This window comes from Rhinolophus sinicus, linkage group LG03, assembly GCF_036562045.2.
Source record: "Rhinolophus sinicus isolate RSC01 linkage group LG03, ASM3656204v1, whole genome shotgun sequence".
Taxonomy (NCBI): Eukaryota; Metazoa; Chordata; class Mammalia; order Chiroptera; family Rhinolophidae; genus Rhinolophus; species Rhinolophus sinicus.
In genome coordinates, this window is record NC_133753.1 from 50836537 (window position 1) to 50859935 (window position 23399).

Below are 23399 nucleotides of genomic sequence, written 5' to 3' on the forward strand. Positions count from 1 at the left end.
TTACTCTGCCCTCCCACCACTCCCACGCATGTCTCTGAGGCCCCCCAAGTCACCGTACCTTGTCTGGAGCCCAAGGTGAGTGCCTGTGAACGAGTGAGTCTGTGTGTGGGCTGTTCAAGACACACCTTGGTTTCCTGCAGCCTTCTGTCCCACCCTAACAGTCAGAATCCCCACTGTTTTTCACAGCCAGATATTGTGGGGGCTCCTCTTCCCGGCACCAGTACTCTGGGCTGGGAAGCCTGGTGTGGGGGTCCGGGGTCCCTCCCTCCTCCGGGGGTGTCCTTTGTGGCTAAGGTGTCCTTTGTGAATCTCAACTGCTGCAGGGAGGTTTGGGGCCTGTTCTGCGTCTCTGCTCCTACCAGGCTTGTTGTGGTTTCTTCTTTATATTTTTAGTTATAGGACTTCTGTTTGCTAGACTTCAGATGGTTTTCCAGGTTGATTGTTCTGTAATTTAGTTTTAATTTTAATATGTTCACATATGGACATAGACAGTGTTTACTCTGCCATTTTGGATCTCTGCCTTTTCATTTTTTTAATGGTATCTTTTGAAGTATAGTTTTTAGTTTTGATGAAGTTTTAATTTATCAGTTTTTTTTCAAGGTTCATGGATATTTTTGCCTACCCCAAGATCACATAGGTTTTTCTCCTGTTTTATTCTAGAAGTTTTATAGTTTTAGCTTTTACATTTAGATAAAATGTGTTTCAAATTGATTTATATATGGCAAAAATTAAAGGTTGAGGTACATTATTTTTCTATATTGATACACAGTTTTTTCAGTATAATTTGTTGAAAAGACTATCTTTTACCTATTAATTATCTTAGCACCTTTTTTTTAAAATCAATTTGTATATGTGTGAATCTATTTCTGGATTTTATTTTGTTCCATTAATCTGTATATATATATTTATACTTTTACCAATACCTCACTGTCTGGATTGATGTAGCTTTATATTAAGTGTTGAAATCAAGTAATGTAACTCCTCCAATGTTATTTATGTTTTTCAAAATTATTTTGGTTAATCTCACTTCTTTGCTTTCCATGTAAGTTTTAAAATCAGCTTACTAGTTTCTGTAAGAAAAGCCTGCTGGGACTTTGAATGAAATTGTGTTGCATACATAGGTGAATTTGGGGAGAACTGACACATTAACAAAAAATACTGAATCTTCCAATCCATAGTGTATCTCTTCATTTAGTAGGCCTTTTTTTTTTTTTTAAGGAGGGCACAGCTCACAGTGGCCCATGCAGGCATCGAACCGGCAACCTTGGTGCTACCAGCACCACGCTCTAAACAACTGAGCTAACCATCCATCCCTAGTAGGCCTTTAATTTGTCTCAGCCATGTATTTTAATTTTCATTGTGTAGATTACACATTTTTGTAAAACTTATCCCTAAGTAGTTAATATTTTTGATGCTATTATAAATGATACTTAAAATGTTTAATTTTTTATTGTTCATTGCTAGTACATAGAAACAATTGATTTTTGTATATTGACCCTTGTATCGTGTGACCTTGCTAAATTTACTTATTAATTCTACTAGTTTTATTGTAGATGCCTCAGGGTTTTCTATATACTGAAAACAAAGGCAGCAGTTAATCTTCCTTACCATTCTAAATTTCTTTTATCTTTTTCAGAAACCCCCTGCCTTATTTGGTGGCTAGTAGCTCCAATAGAATGTTGAATAGGAATAGTAAGGGCAGACATTCTTACATAATTCCCAATTTTAAGGGAAAAGCAGTTTAGTCTTTCATCAAGTGTGATGTCAACTGTTTTTCATTTATACCCTTTATGAGGTTGAGGAAGTTCCTTTTTGTTCCTAATATGCTAATAGTTTTTATTACAAATGGGTACTGAATTCTGTCAAATGCTTTTTCTGTGTCTATTGAGATGATCGTATAGGTTTTCCCCTTCATTCTGTTAATATGGTGAATTACATTAATATTAAATGTTAAATCAATCTTGTGTACCAGGAAAAATTCACATTTGGATGTCATATATATATATATATATATATTTGGTTATATTATGTATAACATATGTAATATATATGTCAATTTGATTTACTAAAATTTTGTTAAGGAGGTTTTTAAAAGCGCTTTAGTGAGCTATAATTCATATACCATACAATTCACCCCCTTAAAGTATACAACTCTTAATCTCCTTAGTCAAAGTTTTTTCTCACTTAAAGTTCTTGGCTTGGTTAAAAAAAAGTTGTCCCTAGTGTGTTATTAACAATCTGTTATAATTTATTGACAGTTTATTATGTATACGACACTTTATGTACATTATCTTTAATCTTTACAATTTCAAGAGGTAGAAATCATTCCAATTTAGAGATGATAAAACAGGCTGTGCAGAATGAACTTGCTCTAAGATTATAGAGTACAAAAAAGGCTTGGAGGCCCAATTTTGAAGATTTCTGCAGAGTTTGAAAGAAAAGTTGCTTAAAAATACCAGAGTCAGAAGTTGAACACAGACTTGGCTTTGGCTTACCTGTAGTCTTCCATATATACTTGTATTTATAAGTGCAGGCTCTAGAGTCAGACTACTTGGCTTCAAATCTCAGCTCCAACAAGTAGGATAATATGAAGTGAGGAAAGAGACCCTACAAGAAGGCTGTGAAATGGGGGAAGAACAGTGCTGCTTACCTCAGTCTTGTTGAGGCTGCTATTCCCTAGGTGTTCTGCCATTGGCTCTAGGAGGATGATATCCAGGGAAAAGCAGAGAAGAGGGGGTGGATAAAAGATGAAAGATTTTACTTCCCTCTATGTACATAACTTTTAAGCTAAGAGGGAAAATTGATTCAGTAACCCAACTCACTTAAAGCACAGGCAACCGTAACTACATATTTTAAAATAATTCATGTAAATAGATGTGAGACTTCATTTAAAGTACCAATAATTATGTAACATGCCAAGAAAGTCAAGATGAATAACACACGATCTCTGTCCTTAAAAGGCTCACAGTCTAGTTAGCTTAAGTGCTACAATGAGGGGCGTTCAGCAAAACACTATATGGAATGATTAATTCTGCTTAAAGGGCTGGGGAGTCTAAAAAAGCTTCCACAGAGAATGTCAGACATTAGCTCATTTGGACATTCAACTGTTGGACAAAAATTTTATATTAGGGTTGGCTTGGTGTAAAGAGAAAACGATCCCTTCTCAGTTCTAAGTTAAGTCCTCCAAGAGGATAGAAGTAGCAGATACAACAAATCTACCACTGGAATCAGGTGGTTAACTAGTATATGGTTTAGAATTAATTTTCTTTATTCAGTGCCTGTGGTGGGGAAAATCTGTCTTTATCAAGAGTTGGTCCAAGTATTCTGAGTTAATCCTTCATAAACTTGAATCACCATGTCAATTCCCATTTCCCCACTCATTTTAAATTTATAAGAAATAGCTTAATAAGGTGAATATACATAGCAGAAAGACTGTTTGGTCTAAATATCAAAGTTTATTGAAATAAAATATAATCTATAATAAAAAATACTAAGGGTGTTATCATTGGTTACAGTTCTAAGTATATTAACAAGAAATCCAATATTTTAATTCAAGAATAACACCATCCTGTGGTACAGTAACAAACATGAAGTAAAATGTTGAATAATACTGAATAATTCTGTCAGAAATATTTTATACTTTCCAATCTATGTTAAGTATATCTTTTTAAGTGAAAATTTGAAAGTTATTTAAAACATACTTTTTAGAATGAAATAGTTTTAGCATAATTAGCATTTAAGACAATAACTTTCGTGGAAATTCAATTCAACCCTAAGTGGCATAGATGCTTTAAGGTGTCTTTGTTCAAAAAATGTATTACAATGCTCTTTCCTATCAATCTCTAGGATTGCTATTATTCTTAAATTGGAATTCAAGCTGGTCATAAAGCAAAACAGATGTTATTTCAGAAGTAGAAAGGGCATTAGGATAGTAAAAGAAGAGCATAGGTACTCATACACAATCTATGTGTTTAAACTTTGTCAATTGGCCAGTCCTTAGCCTGGCACAGAGACCTCTGATATGTCATAGCAACTTCTGGACCCAAATAGTCCGATAGTAAAGGAAGAAAACTTGTTTCTTCTTCTTGTTATATTTCAAGATCACTTTCTCTGCAGTCTATAACATTTTACCTGCTATTCCACAAAATGTGTGCCACAATCCAATTATTCTGCACAATTCGAGGAAAAAGTCTCACATGCACTAACATTAGGAAATTACTTTCAGAGTTCCTATGAAGTTTCACCAGTGAAGATTATCCCTTTTACTATTAGGTAGCAATCATGTATCAATCTTCTATCATACTGTCCTACTTGTGTGTGGATCTGTGAAAACAACAGTTGTCATTTTATTGAGGAAGATAACCTTTTAACAAAAACCGCTGTAAGCTTTTAAAATCCTCATCTTTGAAAATCTGTAAAGCTTAGGTATCCTATGTACTCGGGAAAAAAAAATGCTATTTCACACAATTAAGATGTAAAAAAGAACAACAAAAGCTGACAAAAATTGACATACAGGATACCTCTTTAAAGATTAAATGTCAATCTTAGTCTTAAAACACATCCTATTAATTAGAAGCAGTCTGTAGGGTGTTTGTTGTAACTCCCATTTGGATAGGTGGCTGATTTGGGAATTTAAATGGGAATTTCAGTTTTCTGACTTCCTATTTGAAGCTGTAACTACTAAAGCCAAGCCAGGATCACCTTCAGAAGAATTTTGTTTTGTGTATTCTCTAAATCTAGGAGGCATCCGTGCCTCTCAAAGTAGGGGTATTACAGTGAGCTTGGATGCACAGCTTTCAAAGTTAATGGTGACAAATTAAGTGATTTGAAAAAATTGTGCGAATTAGTATCAAAGTAGAGTTGTAGACTAATACAACTTTTAGTTCTTTAATCTACTGTGGTTTAAAGCTTAGGTTTTGTATTTCTGCCATGGTATTTCAATACCTTATCTAAGATAGTACCATGCCCTAAAAATCATCTGTTACAGGCAGACAAGTCTAAACCTCCTTTCTTAGGATAACAGGATGAAGCTGAACTTGAGGCAGTAGTTGAAGACTTTTACCCTGTTTTTGAGTTTCATGTTTTTGTGATCAGAAGTAAAATTAGAAACTAGAATCCTGTTATATATATATATTTATATATATATATATCTCACAATTTATTAAACTGTAATTTCTTAACAGCAGAAACACCAGGATTAAGATACATGCCCAAATTGACATTTAAATAGATGTTCAAAGTAAATGAACTTTATCAGGGCCCTGCAATTTGTGACTCAGACTCCCTTATTTCTATTTTGCAATTTATGTTGTTCAGGAAGCCTTTGATTTTAAAAATTTTAGTTTGTTTTATAGTATCACCTGACAAGAGTAACCTCAGTTCATGTTTTCCCAAGAGCTTCAGAAGTATTAGCCGTCAGTTAAAAAAAAAAAAAAGACACTAAATTACCAGAGAACCTAAGAACTCTGATTCTGATGAGTTCCTTTACCATTTTCAGTCACTTTTTAAAAGGAATTTAACTGCACATTATCAAGTAACATTTTATACTAAAAATAATAAATAACCCTAAAAATGACAGTAATTGAGAGATCTAAATGAATTCCATCCATGCAATTAATTGACATATATGGTATTAGTGACCTGATACCATTGTACTTCGTTCAATGGAAGAAAAGCAAAGAGAATCTAAATATTTAGATATATGAAAGATATTGGAAACAATAAATTTATAATGATTTTTATTCTGTCAACATACTCTTGATTTTGACCCTATAGTCCGCAGAACACAAAAGCAACTGTAAAATACATTTTGGGAAGAAATGAGGCTGTACTCAAAGACAATTCTACAAATTTTGACAGCATAAAAAACTGGCTTAATAAATAGTCATTGGGGGAAAATCCTGCATATTCAAGAACAAAAGATCTGTATTATTTATGATTATTTAAGTAATACTCAGTGCTTATAGTATGCCCTTTATTCAGGAGTGCAAAGCACTAAAAAATAAGCATCATTTACATATTTAGAGTAAATTGAAGTACAGAGTTTGCCCATGGCAAGATAAAAAGCAGGTTTTTAGACATGAAATGATTCAGAATTCCACATTTCCAGTTCCTTAAAATAGAAATTATATGCTATCTTTAATGCCTCCATCTTATTTTAATGTTAAGTTCACAATCATAGTTTAAGTTGTATACTAAAGGATCATGTGATAGGTAAAGCCCATAGGGTTTCCATCATTTAACTGGTACATTGAATAGGAAAGTTAAGTGAAATGTGATGTTTGCTTTTTGCTTTCTAAAAAAAATTTAAATGAGATCGAGGACATAAATAAATGAGTTCTGGAAATTCTTGCCTTGATTTTTCTGCTTCATATGCCTGTATTACTATAGGACCACAATAATTCTAATCCTTTCCTCTCAAGATCTTAGTGAATTGAATTGGTGATTCATTGAAAACAAAATGTTAAGTTCTTGTGCAAGTACAAAATGGTTAATGTTGGTTTCAGTCAACTAATCTCTGATACTAACTTGCCTAGTTAAACTAAGATCAAGAAGTATGAGAAAAACTTCGAAACATAGTAAGGGATAGGTAGTCAAATACTAGAAATGTGAGACAATAAAACAAAACATATTCCAAAACCTAATCCTAAACTTAATCTATGCCTCACTGAACTACTAACCTGACACACCTTGAAACATGGAAGAAGTTACTTTATCTAAGCACAATGGACCAGCGTATTACAGGAAGCAGCCACTGCCAATTTCAGCTGCCTCAAACTACTTAGTGTGTATAGTCTTAAAAAGGTGATTATTAAATTTGAGGGAAAAGTCCCAGATTCTTTTGACAGTCTAACAGAAGTCATGGATCCTTGCTTTAGAAACACACACTACTTTTAAGAGTTGATAATCTACTGTAAATCACAGTATCGTTGGTTCAGTGGGATTAGACATGAAATTTTCATATTGTTAATAAAGACTCGTCACTAACCTTAAGGAACAGGCTCTGAAAATAGGAGAAAGTGCAGTGATCATATTTATTCATGTGCCTCTTTTGCTAGCTCTAATGGGATAACTAACTGGGTGATGCAAATGTGCCCCAATCTAGCCTATAAATATTAAAAACAAAAATGTTTGAGTTCTAACTTCTGGCAGCAGTGTACATGTAACAGTTTTCAAGTATTGCAAAATACTGTGAAGGAAAGACTTGAATATACCACTGTCAAATTCCAATGTATCCAAACCAGCAATGAAATGTATGCATATATAATTTGTTGCCTTGAGTAAAATATAAGAAAATAAAGATACAATAGCTCTAAATTCTTTATAATCTTCAAGGATGGGAAACCAGTATTTCTGTATTTGTTTTAATAGAATTGAACATTTAATTTTTCCCCACAGTAATCAAAGCAAACATTTTATCATTATTACTCTTGGTATATCAAACAATTCCAGGAATGTAAGAAAGTCGGACTTGAAAATATTACATAGAAAAAGGTTGAATTAACAAACACATTACATTTTGTAGTTACTTCTTATTAGTGTACATTGACAGCTACTTATCTGATAGCAGCTCTGCTGCTTTTGAGTGAGCTGTTTTCTTCCAGAGGGAATGGAGAATGGCAGTGTTATCTTTGGAACAAATTCAGAAGACGGTAGCAAATAACAGAAGAATCACTTCTACACATATTTTCAAGGGCAATACATAGATAAGTATATAATTATGGAAAAATATGCCTCAAATACGCTTTTTAAAATTTCTCAGGATTTCTTGCTTTGTTTTTTTTTATTAAAATATAATGTACTGTCACTGCTATCTGTTCTGGGAAAAACAAACCCTGAGGTTTGAGTTTCCTCCTTCAACCAACAGAGTGATACCAAGTAAACTTGGACTCAGGTCAACTCATTGGAGCCAACAGAGAATTGTGTGGTACATCTGATTACTTTACCAATATACGCATATCCTGGTTTATCAGAAACTCACCAAATATTTTGTGTTAAAGTTTTATACCCCAAGCAGGTTCTCTGATGATGTATCATGCTAGCATAGTAAATCTGAAGGACTAACACATGGTATAATATAAACAGACATGCAATACAGAAGGACATAAAAGATACAGCTTGACCCTGGATTTTCCCCTTAGAATAACTCCTTCCATAAATAAGACTTTACTTTTTACATATAGACTAATCCTACAACTGGTCTTGGATCACGGAGAATGTTAAGGACAGAGCTTAAGAAATCTAGACCACATTTTTGTGTAGTCTATTGTCACCCCAGACCACAAAAAACTCTCTCCAAGTGGATGCTCAGGTTAGATTAAGATGCTCTTAAACCAACAAATTTACTGAGGCTTAGAATGTAAATCATATAACTACTTGCAGCAGCAATAGTCATTTCAAAAATGACTAAAACAAACTTTTAAATATAAAGCATATAAAAAGGACTATTAAGGATAGTTTTCCAAACTATATCTAGAAATACAGGAAAATATGTATTGCCTCATAATAAAGTTCAATAAATATTCTTTCTGAATCCTACAAACACTACAAGATGTTATAGGTTTATTTGGTTCCCATAAGTTAAAAAAATCTGATTGCTTTTACATAAATCCCTTCAGATTTTTATTAATGCTTTCTTACGAGACTCAGAGATTATCTATGTCTAACTTTCAGAAATGTGCTTTTTGTTGGTTTTAATAAGTATACTTAATTTTCTAGCAAATAAACATGATTTAAATTTTAAGGTTCAAGGTAATTCTAGAAAAAGGTAGACATCGAACTATTTGCTTTTCTACATCCCCATATTTACAAAGCGTAGCATCCACTGTGGATTCCTTCTTACTCTCATTTATCACACTGTCAATAAATAGTAACTGTGGTCCAAGTTACCTATATTAAAGATTTCAAAATTCCTCAAAATGTCACACTACAAAGTCAATAATATCTGATTTTGATAGGATATGAATATTAGTGTTATGTAATTTTTTTGCTATTGGAAAAGAAATACAAATCTTTATTTTTTTCTATCTAAATTAAATCCAAGCTCCGTTATCAATTCTCAAGATAATATCTAAAAATGTACATTCCTAAAGAAAGGTAAAGCTGTTCAAGGGCTGAACTAGTCCAATATACAATTAAGAGTTATTTATTCCTGTTATTTTTTTATTATTATTATTATTTGCTTTTTAAATCCCTATATTAAACCCCTGGTTTCTTGTGGATTATATCATAATTTAACATTGTAAAAATTAATTTCAGAAACTATTGTGCTAATATTTAGATTTCGGGAAGGAATCAGACAAAATCAATTACCTCCATTCACTGTTAGAACAGAAGATAAAATAGCTTACTAACTGATATGAGTTATGAATGTCACTGTGACACAAAATTTGCTGTGATTTGCTTATTTGGCTACAAGTACAGTATTTTTCATGAATGACAACACACAGCATTTCCAACTTGTAACATGAACCTCCAGCTCATAAAGAGTGTACTGTGTGACTTGAAATAGTCTGATTATAACTAAGTAACAACCTTTCCCCTGAAAAACATGAACAAAATCCATTGGGAAATCAGGCACAGACGGTATTTATCGGTTTTTCTTCTTTTCCTCCTGCGGTTTTGTTTCTCAAGACATAGATGGTTCCGATATAATCCAACACTTGTTACAAAATGACACAGCTATTTTTTTCCTTTTCTTTTTCTTTATCTTTTTCTCGAGGTTCCTTTCGTTTACGTTCACTATTCCCAGATTGTCTTCCACTTGATGGAGAGGCTTGTGCTGGCTGGCTTTGCTTTAAGAAAAATAAACAGGAAGAAATTACCTCAACTTTCCTAAGGTGCTTAATCATAGTTATCTAGAACGAAAAACCACAGAGAGGGAAAGGAATCATTAATGGTAAAAGAAGCTATTGGTGTATAGTTATGTTACATGGTATCTAAATAGTTGCCTCTACTATTCTGGACAGATACAATTAATGTATCTGTTATTCCAACTAAATGGAATTTCAAAAAATAAATAATGTTGTGTAGGATTATACTGCTTGAAGCCTCAAATTCAAGAAATGTTAAAGTTCAGAAAATGTTAATGAGTGACACCGTTTGGTAAACTGCAATAGCTCTCCAAGTTCTCCTTAAATACTATAATAAACAGATTTTAAAAGGAGAAAAAAGTCCTGAGAACTGAGAGTGTGGAGTAAGTGTATTCTGTGAAATAAGAGAACTCTTTTTTTAGTGAAAAGCTAGTCATAAATGGTAGGTTTTAACTTTTAAGCTTGGGATAGTCAATATTTGAGCCAGAAATAGAAATGTTATTTTAATGGAGACCTCTATATTTAAATCTTCATCAGACCTTACAGGACATCTTGCTTTCTTGTATACCCAAATCAAAGGAACAGTTCTGGCGTGGTACAGTTAAACACAAAGAAGGGGAATATTTTTTCATTTAATGGAATGAGATTTAACATACAGAAACCCAATTAACAGTCACATTTTCAGTGCTTAAAACATTAAACTGGGAAAAAAGTAAAAAGTGGGAAAGTGCTAACCTTTGTTGAATAATTAGTATATGTCAGGCACTGGTTTTAATTGTTCTCAACCACAAACCTAAGAGCTAATCGAAGTATTATCTTCTATTTCACAGAAATAGAGGGAAAATGAGGCTAAGAGAGTTAGAGGACTTGTCTAAGGTGTTGCAGCAGGAACTGCAAATCCATATCTATCTGGCTTGAAGTCTACATTCCATTAGTACCTCACACTGCCCTCTTGACAGAAAAGACTGTTCAGTTTGGTTTATATTCTTTGCAGGTATTAAGAACCTAAAAAATAAATTTGAAAAATCTTGCCATCAGAACCTCAGGAAAAATAACTTTACTAAATCAGAAAAATATTCATTACAAAATTCAGACAATGTTATACAACCTAATGGGTACTAAAATGCTCACATAAGTGAAGAGTCAACACCTAATTTAAATTGTTTTTATCTCAGCACAATTTCTTTACTGTGAACGTGATCCCTGTATTTAAGAATCAGAGCACTAGTCTCACCTCAGCCTGTGTAGAAGCAGAAGCAGCCGCAGCTGCTGCTTGTTCCTGTTCCTGATAATATTGAGAAGCCCGTCGGTCCTCTTCTTCTTGGAGCTGCTTTGCTAGTTCCAAATCACTGATTCCTTCAGGTATTTGTTCCCAATTGATCTCTTGGCTCTGCTGTTCTTGTTGTAGAGATAACGCCATAAGATAGTCCTAAGAAATTAAATTATAACCACCTTTAGCTATGAGACCTTACCAAAGAACTAATGAGTATAAATATAGAGGTTATGATCTAGAAAGCTATGAGAATGGCTTTTAAAAAACATACCAGAACTTAAATATAAAAACAAAAGGTATCTAAATGTTTCTATTTGGGAGTATAAACTCATTTCAGTGATGCTGCCATTGTTCTAAATATTTTTGGCATTCTTTGAAATTCTTTGTAGAAACAGTATATAGGCATTGAGAAAGCTTAAAAATAACTGTTTACAAAAGAAACATGTCAGTAGAAAATTAAGGCAAAATAGGAAACTGTAAGCAAGTTAAAATTACCATAATATTATTACACAGAGATAATTATTGTTTATAATTAATATATATCCATCTAATTTTTTTCTACATTCACATACAAACTGAAACAAATCTCCCAACCCTTGAAACTATTGTAATCTGATTTTTTCCATTCAGTGTCACAAGTCTTCCGGTTTTTGTTTTTTTTAAATCATAAGAATTTTCCAAGATTATTTATTAAATGTTCTTCGAAAACATTATTTTTAAAGCCAACATAGTTGTCCATCATACAGTTGTATTCAATTACTTAACCAGCCACTCCATCCTCCCACATACACAAGCAGATTATTTCCTATCAGAAAAAGAAGCATCTTTGGTTAAATTACCTAATTTAACAAATTTAGATAATTTTAAATTTAATTAAGCATTAATGCTGAATGAATTGACTACTCTGTGCACCTCCCCCAACCTCAAAATAAGAGAATTTTAAATAACTGAAGAGAATATGTTGCTTGTGAAAACCTTATATTATCTAGTATGACTATCTTTGTTATATCAAGAATTTATCCTTCAAATTTTCTCAATTATTCAAACTCTGCTCTTTGCCAACTTCCATGGTCTTAAATCCACTCCTTCCTTGCTGTTTCCACAGACACTATCAACTATTTTACACACACACACACACACACACACACACACGCACACACACACCCGGGGTGTCAAAAAAATGTATTCAAGTGGACACTTTGGTCAGTGCTGCTCAAGCAGTAGTTTGCCATAATCAGAAGTGTCTGGATGCTGATGATAATCACTTTGAGCACCTCTTGTAACTGCAGATGTCAAATGTGACTTGTATTCATCTTTTGTTAGAGGTATATATTGAGTATTACAATTTTAATAGTTTTTTACTTTCTTAAAATATGTAGACATTTTTTTGGCACCGCGTGTGTGTGTGTGTGTGTGATCTCAACACCTTACAACTAGACCTACTGTGGCAATCTATTGCTTTATCTTCATTCTCTCTGCTCCAATAGTTTGTACATACAGTGGTTAGAAAAATCTTGCACATTTCTCTTAAGTAATATTTAAAAAACAATACCCCTGTATAGCTTCTGAAGGAAAATGAGTATGTTTATTATTATGACTGTTTGTCAAAGGAAAGCTAGGAGTCCTATAAATAATATTTGTTTGAATCAAGTATTCTTCTGTACACTCATACCTTGATCTTCAAATTGCCGTTATATAACAATATATAACATTAGGGGGTCAAACATCTGCCTCCCCTGCTAGACTGCAGAATCTTTGAGGACAAAATTGAATAATTTATCTTTGTGTCCCCAGGACCTAGTTATAGTGCTAGGAATACAACTGCTCAATGAATACTGGCTAAATGAACCCAGTCTCTATGCACTTAAACTGTCATCCGCAAAACACTTGCCAACCATTTAATATACCCAGATTTCTGCCTCAGAGAAGAAGTCACATCACTGTTATACTTCTAGTAATAAACACATTTGTGGCAGCAAGCCTGCTTACCTATAGCAGGCAAAAATCTTACCTGTCTCAGTTCTAAATGGGAATTCTACTCACTAGTGCAGCTCCTGCTGTAAGTGTCTATTCTTCGTTTACCTTGGACTCTAAGGCTTCGAATATCCACCCGGTGCAGTGCATGCTATCTTTAAAACTCCCTTTTCTACTTCTTCTGATTAGCCAAAATATATTTCAAATATGTGCTCATCTCTTCATCTCTACCACCCCAGGCCATCATCACCTCTTGCTTGGACTGCTAGTCTCTACTTATACCTGTGTCCTTCCTATGCATTCTCTACCTAGCATCCTTTTAAAAAGTACATTATGTCACTTCCACGTGATATACTGGGCATATCTTCCCCTACGGTAATTGGAATAAAATTCAAACTCTTTACCATGAACTTCACAGTTCAATATGATCTGGCCTTCTGAACCAAAGTGTGTAATTAATTTACATGTAGAATGATCACTTACCTATTTAGGAAGTGTCAGGAAAATTTTACAAGCATATTAATGAATAAATCTTTAGTTCAAAAGTTTGGACTACTAAATTCATATTTAAAAGGAATGAGAATTTTAAACAATATGAAGAAGACAAAACAAATTTACCTGATCTATCTGATCTTGTTGTCCTCTGTATACAGTTTCAGGATCTGAAGGAGGCCTCAGATGAAATTCTGAGTCACAGAAATTTCCATCACCATCGACATTGTGTAGGCTTTCCCAAACAACTTTTTCTTCAGTAAGAAACCCCTGGTCTGTTACCAACAAATAGAGTAGACCCTTAACAAGAAATAACAAAAGAAAATGGACTGTTAAATTGATCAAAACTAGTTAATATTTAAGAGAAATTTTATAATCTGGATTTTTAAAGCATATTAATTATTCCTACTTGTTACGTCTATACAACATAATAAATAATAGATCAAATAGACATCTAATTTGCTTACTGAATTAAATCTACCTAGTTTTAAATATAATTTATAATTAGTACACTACAGTATAATGAAACATAGCTCGTGGCATGCTCAACTAAATAAATGACTTACAAATAACCTTTAGGTTTTATAGTCTCATTTCACAAAATAGCAAAATACAAGTTCCAAAAAAAAAACATCAGGTAACAAGTAAGACACAGTTACAATAAAATGATATCATATTGCCAGTTTTTTATTTTATTTTATAATGAAGCCTATATGACTAATCCATATCAATTTTTCCTTTCTCTGCACTATTAGCTACTCTTCCTTCATATACCAACGGTACTTTGTACCTATTTCTGTTGTAGCACTGAATAACACTATACCATGATTGAGTTTTCCTGCCTTATTCCCCAGACTATACTTTTTAATCTCTGTTACTCTGGACCTTAGTGTAGTAAGCATCATAAAGTTGGAGCCTAATTATTGAATCAAGCAATGAACTCATACTGTATTTACAGTCACTAACACAGAATTTAGCACTGACGTGTAATTTTTCATAGGCATTAGTTTAACTCCAATCATATATAAAGTGTCCCTAGTATACCATATAAGGTTTGTATGCCATTTTCTTCAGATGTGTCAAGGATATGACTTTCATTTACTTGTTCAGAGTTCCCACTGGTTAACATAGTGTTTATTCACAAAAATCATACTTTTCATGTTCTCTATTATCATTCACAGTTAATCTTAATAATTAAGAATAAAAAATTCCTTTAAAGAGTTGGATGATGTGTATGGAGATAAAATTCTGAAGCTTTAGAAATCTAATTATTTTTGGACATTTATTATGTGTCTGGCACTGTGGGACATAGCTCTTCCTAAAGTACAAAGTCTTCCCTGTTGTCTACTTCCAGTTACATTCAAGAATTAGCTGTAAATACCAAATAATATATACAGTCACTGAAATTACTCTAGCAACATGAAAAGTATTCATAAAGAAAAACATTTTGATACAAAGTTGAAAGACATTGTTCTAAGCAAAAATTAACTCCACGTTCACGCTTTTTAAGAAATCAGGTTATGTTTCAATTCATCAACTATTTGAATGCCTGCCATACGTGCAGCAGTAGGCTAAGTGCTTGAGGATTCTTACGGGAATTAATGATCCCACCTTAGTCTGGAATTAGGCGCCCCATTATGTGATTCCTGCACTTACCACTATCATAACACTTTATACATTAAATTGTAGTTGTCTGCTTACTTATTCATCTCTCTTAGTACATTTCAAACTCCCTGAAGACCAGAGCCATAGTCCTCATTATGTGACACATTTTTAATTTCCAGTTAGGGTCTACCTTGTCCTAAGATAATGTAAGAGAAAAACTAAAAGTTCTTTCCAACCAATTTTCTACTGAATGGGTATGACTCTTCTGTTTACACTTATCACAATACATTTCAACATACCACTATATTATACAATATCTAGGCTTTATAATTTATTTTATGTAGATCATAGATTGGCTGTGTGTTAGGGGAGTAACCATAAACTTAATGATTTTTCTCCAAATGCCTCTTTAGGATGGGTAATTTCTGGGAGGGTTTCTATTAAAGCTATTTCTATTCATCAATAGCATATGAATATAAGTTACATTATATTAAATCATATCAGTTAAATCACCATCAAGAATATAGTTTGTTTTTATACCTCATCACTGTTGCTATATTATCTAGTCAAAGCTTTCTTTTCTAAGCCTTGAATCTTAGAAGATTCACCAGTCTTCTAAAATATTAATTTTAGTATTTAGAAGGTCTCTCTCACCACTCTCTAAAATATTAATTTCATAAAAATAACTACTACATGTGTTAATTCTTAAATTATGTAAATACAGAAAAATGCATAACATATAAAATGATAAATTAGAAATTTTTATAATTTTTTTAAAAATAGGCAAGTGGATACCAAAACTGATAATATCCTGATAAATTAGTAGTACACAGAGTTTGAATAACACATGTGATTATCATCACAATTTGTAAATTGATAAAAGAAAATGTGTCAAACGTAATTTTAAAAAATTAAGTAATTCCAGCCTTTAAAATATGGAGGAAAGCACTGCCTGAATATGTTTGGTTTACTAGCTTGGATTCAAATTACTTTATGTGTTTGGACCTTAGTTTTCTTTTCTTAAAAAGTGATATAGGGGCAGTGAGATCTGACAATTTCTAAGATATTTTAGAAATTGAAAGAACTTGACTCCTACTTAACAAACATAAATCTCATCCACAAAGAAGTCTGTCTCCCCAGAGAGGCGGAGCTGTGGAGAGTGTGGACGGGAAAGTCATATTGGAGCTGCTGACAAGGCGTGGTCTTAGGCAAGTACCTTAGGGGCTGTGGGCCTTTTCTCTTAGTTCTAAAATAATAAAGGAGTAGTAACATTCGCATCTCATCGGAGAGTTGTGAAAATTAAATGAGATAATGAATATAAAGTGAAAGTGCTACTACCATGTAACACACATGGTACTTAATGAATATAAGATACTATATTCATGAATATCCCCTAGATCTCAGTTTCTGTATCTATCTCCTTCTCCTGCCTCCTATTTAAGAGAAAAAGATAAATCTCTCTTTCTACACTGTGGAATCTATCACTTTCCTTACTCTGTTTCTACATTTCTCTACCCTGTGCCCCCATTAAAAAAAAAAAAAAATTTTTAAAGAAGTGACAATTTTTGATGTATCAACCACCTTTTTTAAAATAACTAAATTAAGTGAATTGTTACTTAAGTGTAGCCTTCTGTGGAAAAAAAATTCCCACTGTAGTCTTAGTCAAAGAGATAAGAGAATGAACAACTTTCTTTAATATGGCTTCAGTACAGGGGTGTCCAAACTTTTTTCAACGGTTTTCACCACGGGCCATATGCAGTAAAACACACAAACAGCTGGGTCACTCACTCGAGGTGAAGTACGTATTGCCTCACCTGGTTTATTTAAGTAAACTAAATATATTTTTGGAATTTGCTGCAGGCCAATTAACAATGGATTGCAGCCGCAACTGGCCCGCAGGCCGCAGTTTGGACACCCCTGCTTTAGTACTTATCTAGTACTGTAGTTCCTTCTAACCTGCTTTTTACTTCTAATTATTACATGTAAAGTAAAAAAGCAAACACACAAAAGCCAACATCAAAAACCTTGGTTTTATACACCAGAGATGTGTCAGTAATTTGAAACCAAAGGCAGAGGAAACTGTTATGATGGACAGAAGGTTGTTAGGGGAAAGGGATGATCACGAGGAAGTCATGACGGGGAACGAGTTATGCAGATGTCATTATATAAACCAAAGATCTAGAAGCTAGGTGATCTAGACAAGGACCAAGGGATCAGTAGTTTATATTACTCAAAAGCAAGCAGGAAGTACTGGAGAAGTGGAGAAGGATCATAAAAGTAAAAGAATGTAACTAGATCTTGGATATACATATGCTGCCAAAAAAATGTGTAAACATTTTAAGAAAGGAAAGTACTATTAAAATTGTAATACTCAACATATACCGATAACAAAAGATGAATACAAGGCACGTTTGACTTCTGCAATTACAATAAGTGCTAAAGTGGTTACCATCAGCGTCCAGACACTTCTGATTACAGCGAACTACTGCGTGAGCAACACTGGCCAAAGTGTCCGCTTATATACATTTTTTTGGCACCCCCGGTAGAATTATATACTCGTATATAAGAATCTGACAGTCATAATCATATGGATAATATGAAAAGCAAAACAGACTTTAAGGGGCCGGCCCGGTGGCTCGGGCGGTTGGAGCTCCATGCTCCTAACTCCGAAGGCTGCCGGTTCGATTCCCACATGGGCCAGTGGGCTCTCAACCACAAGGTTGCCAGTTCAATTCCTCGAGTCCCGCAAGGGATGGTTGGCTGCGCCCCCTGCAACTAGCAATGGCAACTGGACCTGGAGCTGAGCTGCACCCTCCACAACTAAGACTGAAAGGACAACAACTTGACTTGGAAGAAAGTCCTAGAAGTACACACTGTTCCCCAATAAAAAAATTTGTTAAAAATTATAAAACAAACAAACAAAAAAACAGACTTTAAAAAGTCTGTATCTAGGGAAAAGGTAGTTTATGTACAACTCATTTTTATATTTTAAAATTTCCTGCCTATATAAAAAATTATCTCACTATCTAGAACCACATGATTGGCCCTGAAAGCACTGGCCCTGCTCTCTCTCACTAAAGTCTCCTCCTGCTTCAGATTCTAATCTAGTCATACTGATGAAAAGTACAGATCTTGATAGGATCACGTACTCAGAGTGCATTTGCCAAAATGATCTGTGCAGTTTAATTGTACAAGATTAGGCGGAAGTCCGTGGAGCAAGGTAATGTAAGTGGTAGCAGAAATTGGGGGTTATAGGTATTTGCTGCCAATGGATAGATGAAGGATGAATATAATCAAGGGTTCAAGGAGAGTGCTATTACAACTAATAATTAACACGAGGTGGACTTGATTACTTTGCTAGTAATGGAAGAAACAGCAGAGGTACTTGTCCAGAGTTTAGGAATGGTAAACCACAAAACTAGGAATGATAAGACTTTCCAACAATAGGAAGTCAATTAGCATGTGTGGTCAGAGAAAATGTCATGAGAAGCTGTGCAATTAAAACCACAGATCAGGGCCGGCCCGGCGGCTCAGGTGGTTAGAGCTCCAGGCTCCTAATTCCAAAGGCTGCCGGTTCGATTCCCACATGGGCCAGTGGGCTCTCAACCTCAAGGTTGCCGGGTTAACTCTTCGAGTCCCGCAAGGGATGGTGGGCTGCACCCCCTACAACTACCAATGGCAACTGGACCTGGAGCTGAGCTGCGCCCTCCACAACTAAGACTGAAAGGACAACAACTTGACTTGGAAAAAAGTTCTGGAAGTACACACTGTTCCCCAATAAAGTCCTGTTCCCCTTCCCCAATAAAAAATAAATAAATAAATAAATAAAATAAAATAAAACCACAGATCATACCATACTATGTTAGATAGTTGGGAAATGTGAGGTTGATTGGTAGATATACAGAAAAAAATAGTCAATTTGATTAACACTTCCATTGTGACTGCGTGATGATAAAAGTCCTAATAAAAAGTCTATGGAGATGGAATCGTCAAGTTAATAAACAGAGAATACTTTGTCCAGGTACAGATTTTAGAAATATCTACACTCTTCAATGCTTTGATGTATAGAGAGTACTAGAGAATCTGCCCTTGCCTCTATCGAAAGTCTAGAGACAGGAGTTAGAACAGAGAGCTAGTACTGGAGAATGTTGTAACAGAAATATACCTCCCCTTGGTCAAACAAAAGTCCATAGCTCATAACACCTCTAGAATTTCAAAAGACTTTAGATGACAAAAGATTTTTACACACAAGTTAAGAGTTTACTAAATTCCTAAGGAAATTGAAACAACCAATAATGAAGCTGGAGATGACCTTTCCTAAGTAATCCTTTTTGTCCTGGACTTCGTCCTTGTTGGTCTTGGTCCTGAGATGACAATAGCATATGATATGATATGGGTACCAAAAAGCATAAAGATCCTTTCTCCAAATTCTAATAAAAATAAGCCCCACTAATAAAATAATAAGTTTGAAGATATTTATGACTGATTGTTAATTTATTATAGACTGGCAATTTATTATTATTATTATAGGACCCTCGTTATAGATACCACTTACATGTAGTACAAAGTATTCTATCCAGATATTAAATTCATTTTTTTGTTGAAAGTATATCTGAATTCTGTGGGATGGACTGTGTTTATACTATAGGTATTCCAAAGAGTTCACAAGGATAGAATATGGGAAATAAAGGGATCATTAAATATGAATGCATAAAATGGCCCTAAAATCTCGGGGTTCTTCAAAAGTGAAATGTGAGAAGGCATTATGAAGATCTAATATATTAGGTTGGTGCAAAAGTAATTGTGGTTTAAAAGGTTAGAAATAACTGCAAAAACTGCAATTACTTGTGCACTAACCTAATAGTATTAAAAGTAACCATATCTTGTTTGAAAAAGTAGCTTTCTAGTTTTTTCTTACTTGTATCATTATTAGATCACGTCCAATTCCCTGGCATTCAAGTTTATAAAGAACTACAGAAACTCAGGAATTAGTGGTAGAGAATAGTTCTAATGCTTAACAGGTTTAACAGAACACGGACAGAATCTTCTATCCTATTTCCTTATTAAGCAAATGGATACCATATTGGAGGAACCCCTTCCTAAATTTTATTAAGTATTCCTTTAGGGCTTCTAGTTCTACAGCAACAGCCAAAGAAGTGTTGTAGATTTTGTTGTAAATCCAGTTAATCAGTCACTGGATCAATGAGGAGGGAAAGTGTCTGTGATTCTTGTAAAAAAAATGTACTCATTGGGCACTCTGCCATAGTAAAGCAGTGTTTTATTTCAAGACCCTCAAAAATGAAAATATAGTTCAATGGGAATATAGGAAATAGGACGGAGATAATTCTAATGAGGCATAAATAAATAACAGCCCAAAGGCCTATAAGAGCTCTGTAAAACACAAGATTTGCATCATATTAAAAAGGAGTTACTTTAACTAAATATAATGCATGGTCCTTGCTTAGATCCTGGTTTGAACAAACCAACCATAAAAACACACAGGACAAGTGGGAAATTTGAATATGGATTGGGTGTTAGATGATATTAAAAATTATAGTTCATTTTGTTAGATGCTATAATGGTACTGTGATTTGAAAGGAAAATTTTCTTGTTTAGAGATATATATTAAAGTATAAGCAAAAATATAAAAATAGATGAAGACAGTATAATATCAAAATTGTTAAAAGTAAATGAGTATAATAGGCACACATTAGTCTCATTACTTTCCTGTAAGTTTGCAATTTTTCATAATAAAAATTTTTTAAAAATGTTACTGTTTTTGTTTGGTGGTCACTATAGTAAACAGTGGCATTTCTCCTAGTGACTGTAGCCGCCAGTATAATTGTTGCCATTTATCCTTTCTATATAGAGAGAATCACCTTAGTGAAGAATGGCATTTTGTTTTCTCTAGGCAATATTTATAAATTTGGACAATATCATGTTCATAATACCATCATGTCCCTAAATTCTTTTGCGCTTCTACTCTTTGTTGCACCACTTAACAAAGTCCCAAGTCTAGAATGACAAACTAGCCACCTTCTCCATGCCTACACTCTGATACTCCTGCAGAAAAATTACACAAGTGGCATATTCATGCAATAATTACCATTCCCAACACTGCCTGGTGATTCTTCTTATTTTCTCTAGTTAGAGCTTTCCCCCACATGCTGTAAAGACTACTTTAAACTTTCCTTCTTCAAATCTGAAACCAAAACTTCCCACCCCTTACTCAGTCTTAGTAAATGATCTTGCCTTCCACATAATATAGAAAACGGGAGCATTCAAACAGTAACTTTCTCTACTTCCTGCCATCAAATCTATAAATTCACCTGTAGTTGTACTCATAGTCTATTTCTTCTCTCCTTTACAATGAAGAGATATCTTTTTTTAATCAAGAACCAATCCCCATGAAAATTTCTATCTTTTCTCACCTTTTTAGGAGCCTTCTAACATCAATTATCCCTTCTCCAGTCTTCAACCTTTCTCTGTTGAGTCCTTCAATAGTTAAACATGATCAAATCTCTCATGTTAAAAAACAAAAACAAACACCCTCCCTGGCTTCCACACTCCACTACAGCTATGAGGCATGTGTATGTCCCCTCACCGACAAACTGTTTCAGAGTTGCTTATCATCTGTTTTTAGTTCCTGACATCCCAATTATTTCTTAACCAATTCAAATTCGGTTTTTTTCTGCTGCCACCATTCTCTAAAAGATACCAGTGAAATCCATATTGCTAATGGATACTTTCCCTCCTCCCCCAGTGCTCTCTCGTCAGCATTTAACAACTGAAATCTCCATTATTTTTGAAACGCTCTCTCCCTGTTGACTTACATGATACCACATTCTTCAGATTTTCCTTTTATTCTTTTCTTTCTCAGTCTTCTTTGCTAGTTCATACTCCTCTAGTTGATCCTTAAATGTTGGCACTTCTCAAATCTGTCCTGGGCCTTCTCTTTTCTTCTTATTCCATATTTTTCTTGTAAATTACATCCTCTCCCCAAATTACTATTTGTACACAAAAATTATTCTAGTCTTTAACAATTTTCCCAATATTTCCACTTGCAGCATGCCTCAGAAGCAGCTATAACAGTTCCAAGGCTGATTTCATGTGTTTCTTTCCTCTTCCAGTATTCTCTGTTTCAATCAAGAGCACCAGTGTTCATCCAGTTGTTCATGCTCAGAACCCAGAAATCTTTCTTTCTTATTGTTCATCCTAATCACCAATCTGGTGGGTTACATCTCCGAAATGTCTATGGAATCTGTCTAGTCTCCATTTCTTTACCGTCCTAGTTCAAGTCAGTATAACTTCTTGCTTGGCCTCCTGCAATAGTCTAACTAAATCCCCATCTACTCTTGCCTCCGAGTCCAAAGCACTTTAATGTTGTGCAAGAGGCAAGAGGACAATGTCCCAATAGTGATACACTGTTTAGCTATAGAATAAGGTTTACTGAGAAAAACTTAGAAGCAGAGAAACAGCAGAATACACACATTCTCTGAGCCATCATTATCTCCTAGAAAGGCATAGTTAGTCCAGACACAGACACATGACAGAAAATGCTCCGGGAGAGGCACCCCCTCCCCAACTACACAAGAAGATGGGGAATGCCTAGCTGACTAGCAAAGGACTTCCTGGTCAGGGATATACCTTTGACAGAAAAGGGAACACGCACAGCTCAGTTTTGGGAGGTGGTAGAACCACCACCAATGATAGACACCTTATTTTCCAGTGAACTATCTTGTTCCTGCTAAGCCCAAAAGAGAACAAAAAGAACCACTAGGCCATAGGAGATCAAGGTCTGTTTCTCCTCTTAATTCAAGACTCTACAAGATCTGGTACCTGCCTATCTCTTTAGCCTTATTTCATGCCTCTTATTTTCTATGCTTCGGCCACACAGGTCTTCTTTCATCCACACTTAACTTTTTTTTTTTTTTAAAGATTTTACTGGGGAAGGGGAACAGGACTTTATTGGGGAACAGTGTGTACTTCCAGGCCTTTTTTTCCAAGTCAAGTTGTTGTCCTTTCAATCTCAGTTGTGGAGGGTGCTGTTCAGCTTCAAGTTGTTGTTCTTTCAGTCTTAGTTGTGGAGGGCACAGCTCAGCTTCAGGTCCAGTTGCTGTTGCTAGTTGCAGGGGGCGCAGCCCACCATCCCTTGAGGGAGTCGAGGAATTGAACTGGCAACCTTGTGGTTGAGAGCCCACTGGCCCATGTGGGAGTCGAACCGGCAGACTTTGGAGTTAGGA

At 34.5% G+C, this 23399-nt stretch overlaps 2 protein-coding genes across 19 annotated transcripts in view; one reads left to right on the forward strand and one right to left on the reverse strand.

The window, feature by feature from the left end:
* LOC109447661 (disintegrin and metalloproteinase domain-containing protein 10) overlaps positions 1-23399 on the forward strand; it is a 240849-nt gene that overhangs the window by 50861 nt on the left and 166589 nt on the right. The gene's annotated exons all lie outside the window — the stretch shown is intronic.
* MINDY2 (MINDY lysine 48 deubiquitinase 2) overlaps positions 5722-23399 on the reverse strand; it is a 57710-nt gene continuing 40032 nt past the window's right edge. Inside the window, exons 7-9 of the mRNA XM_019732234.2 lie at positions 13678-13851; positions 11047-11241; positions 5722-9794 (exon numbers count right to left, since the gene is read on the reverse strand). Of these exons, the coding sequence (XP_019587793.2) occupies positions 9666-9794; positions 11047-11241; positions 13678-13851 (498 nt within the window). The 3' untranslated portion in view covers positions 5722-9665. The remainder of the gene's footprint in view (positions 9795-11046; positions 11242-13677; positions 13852-23399) is intronic.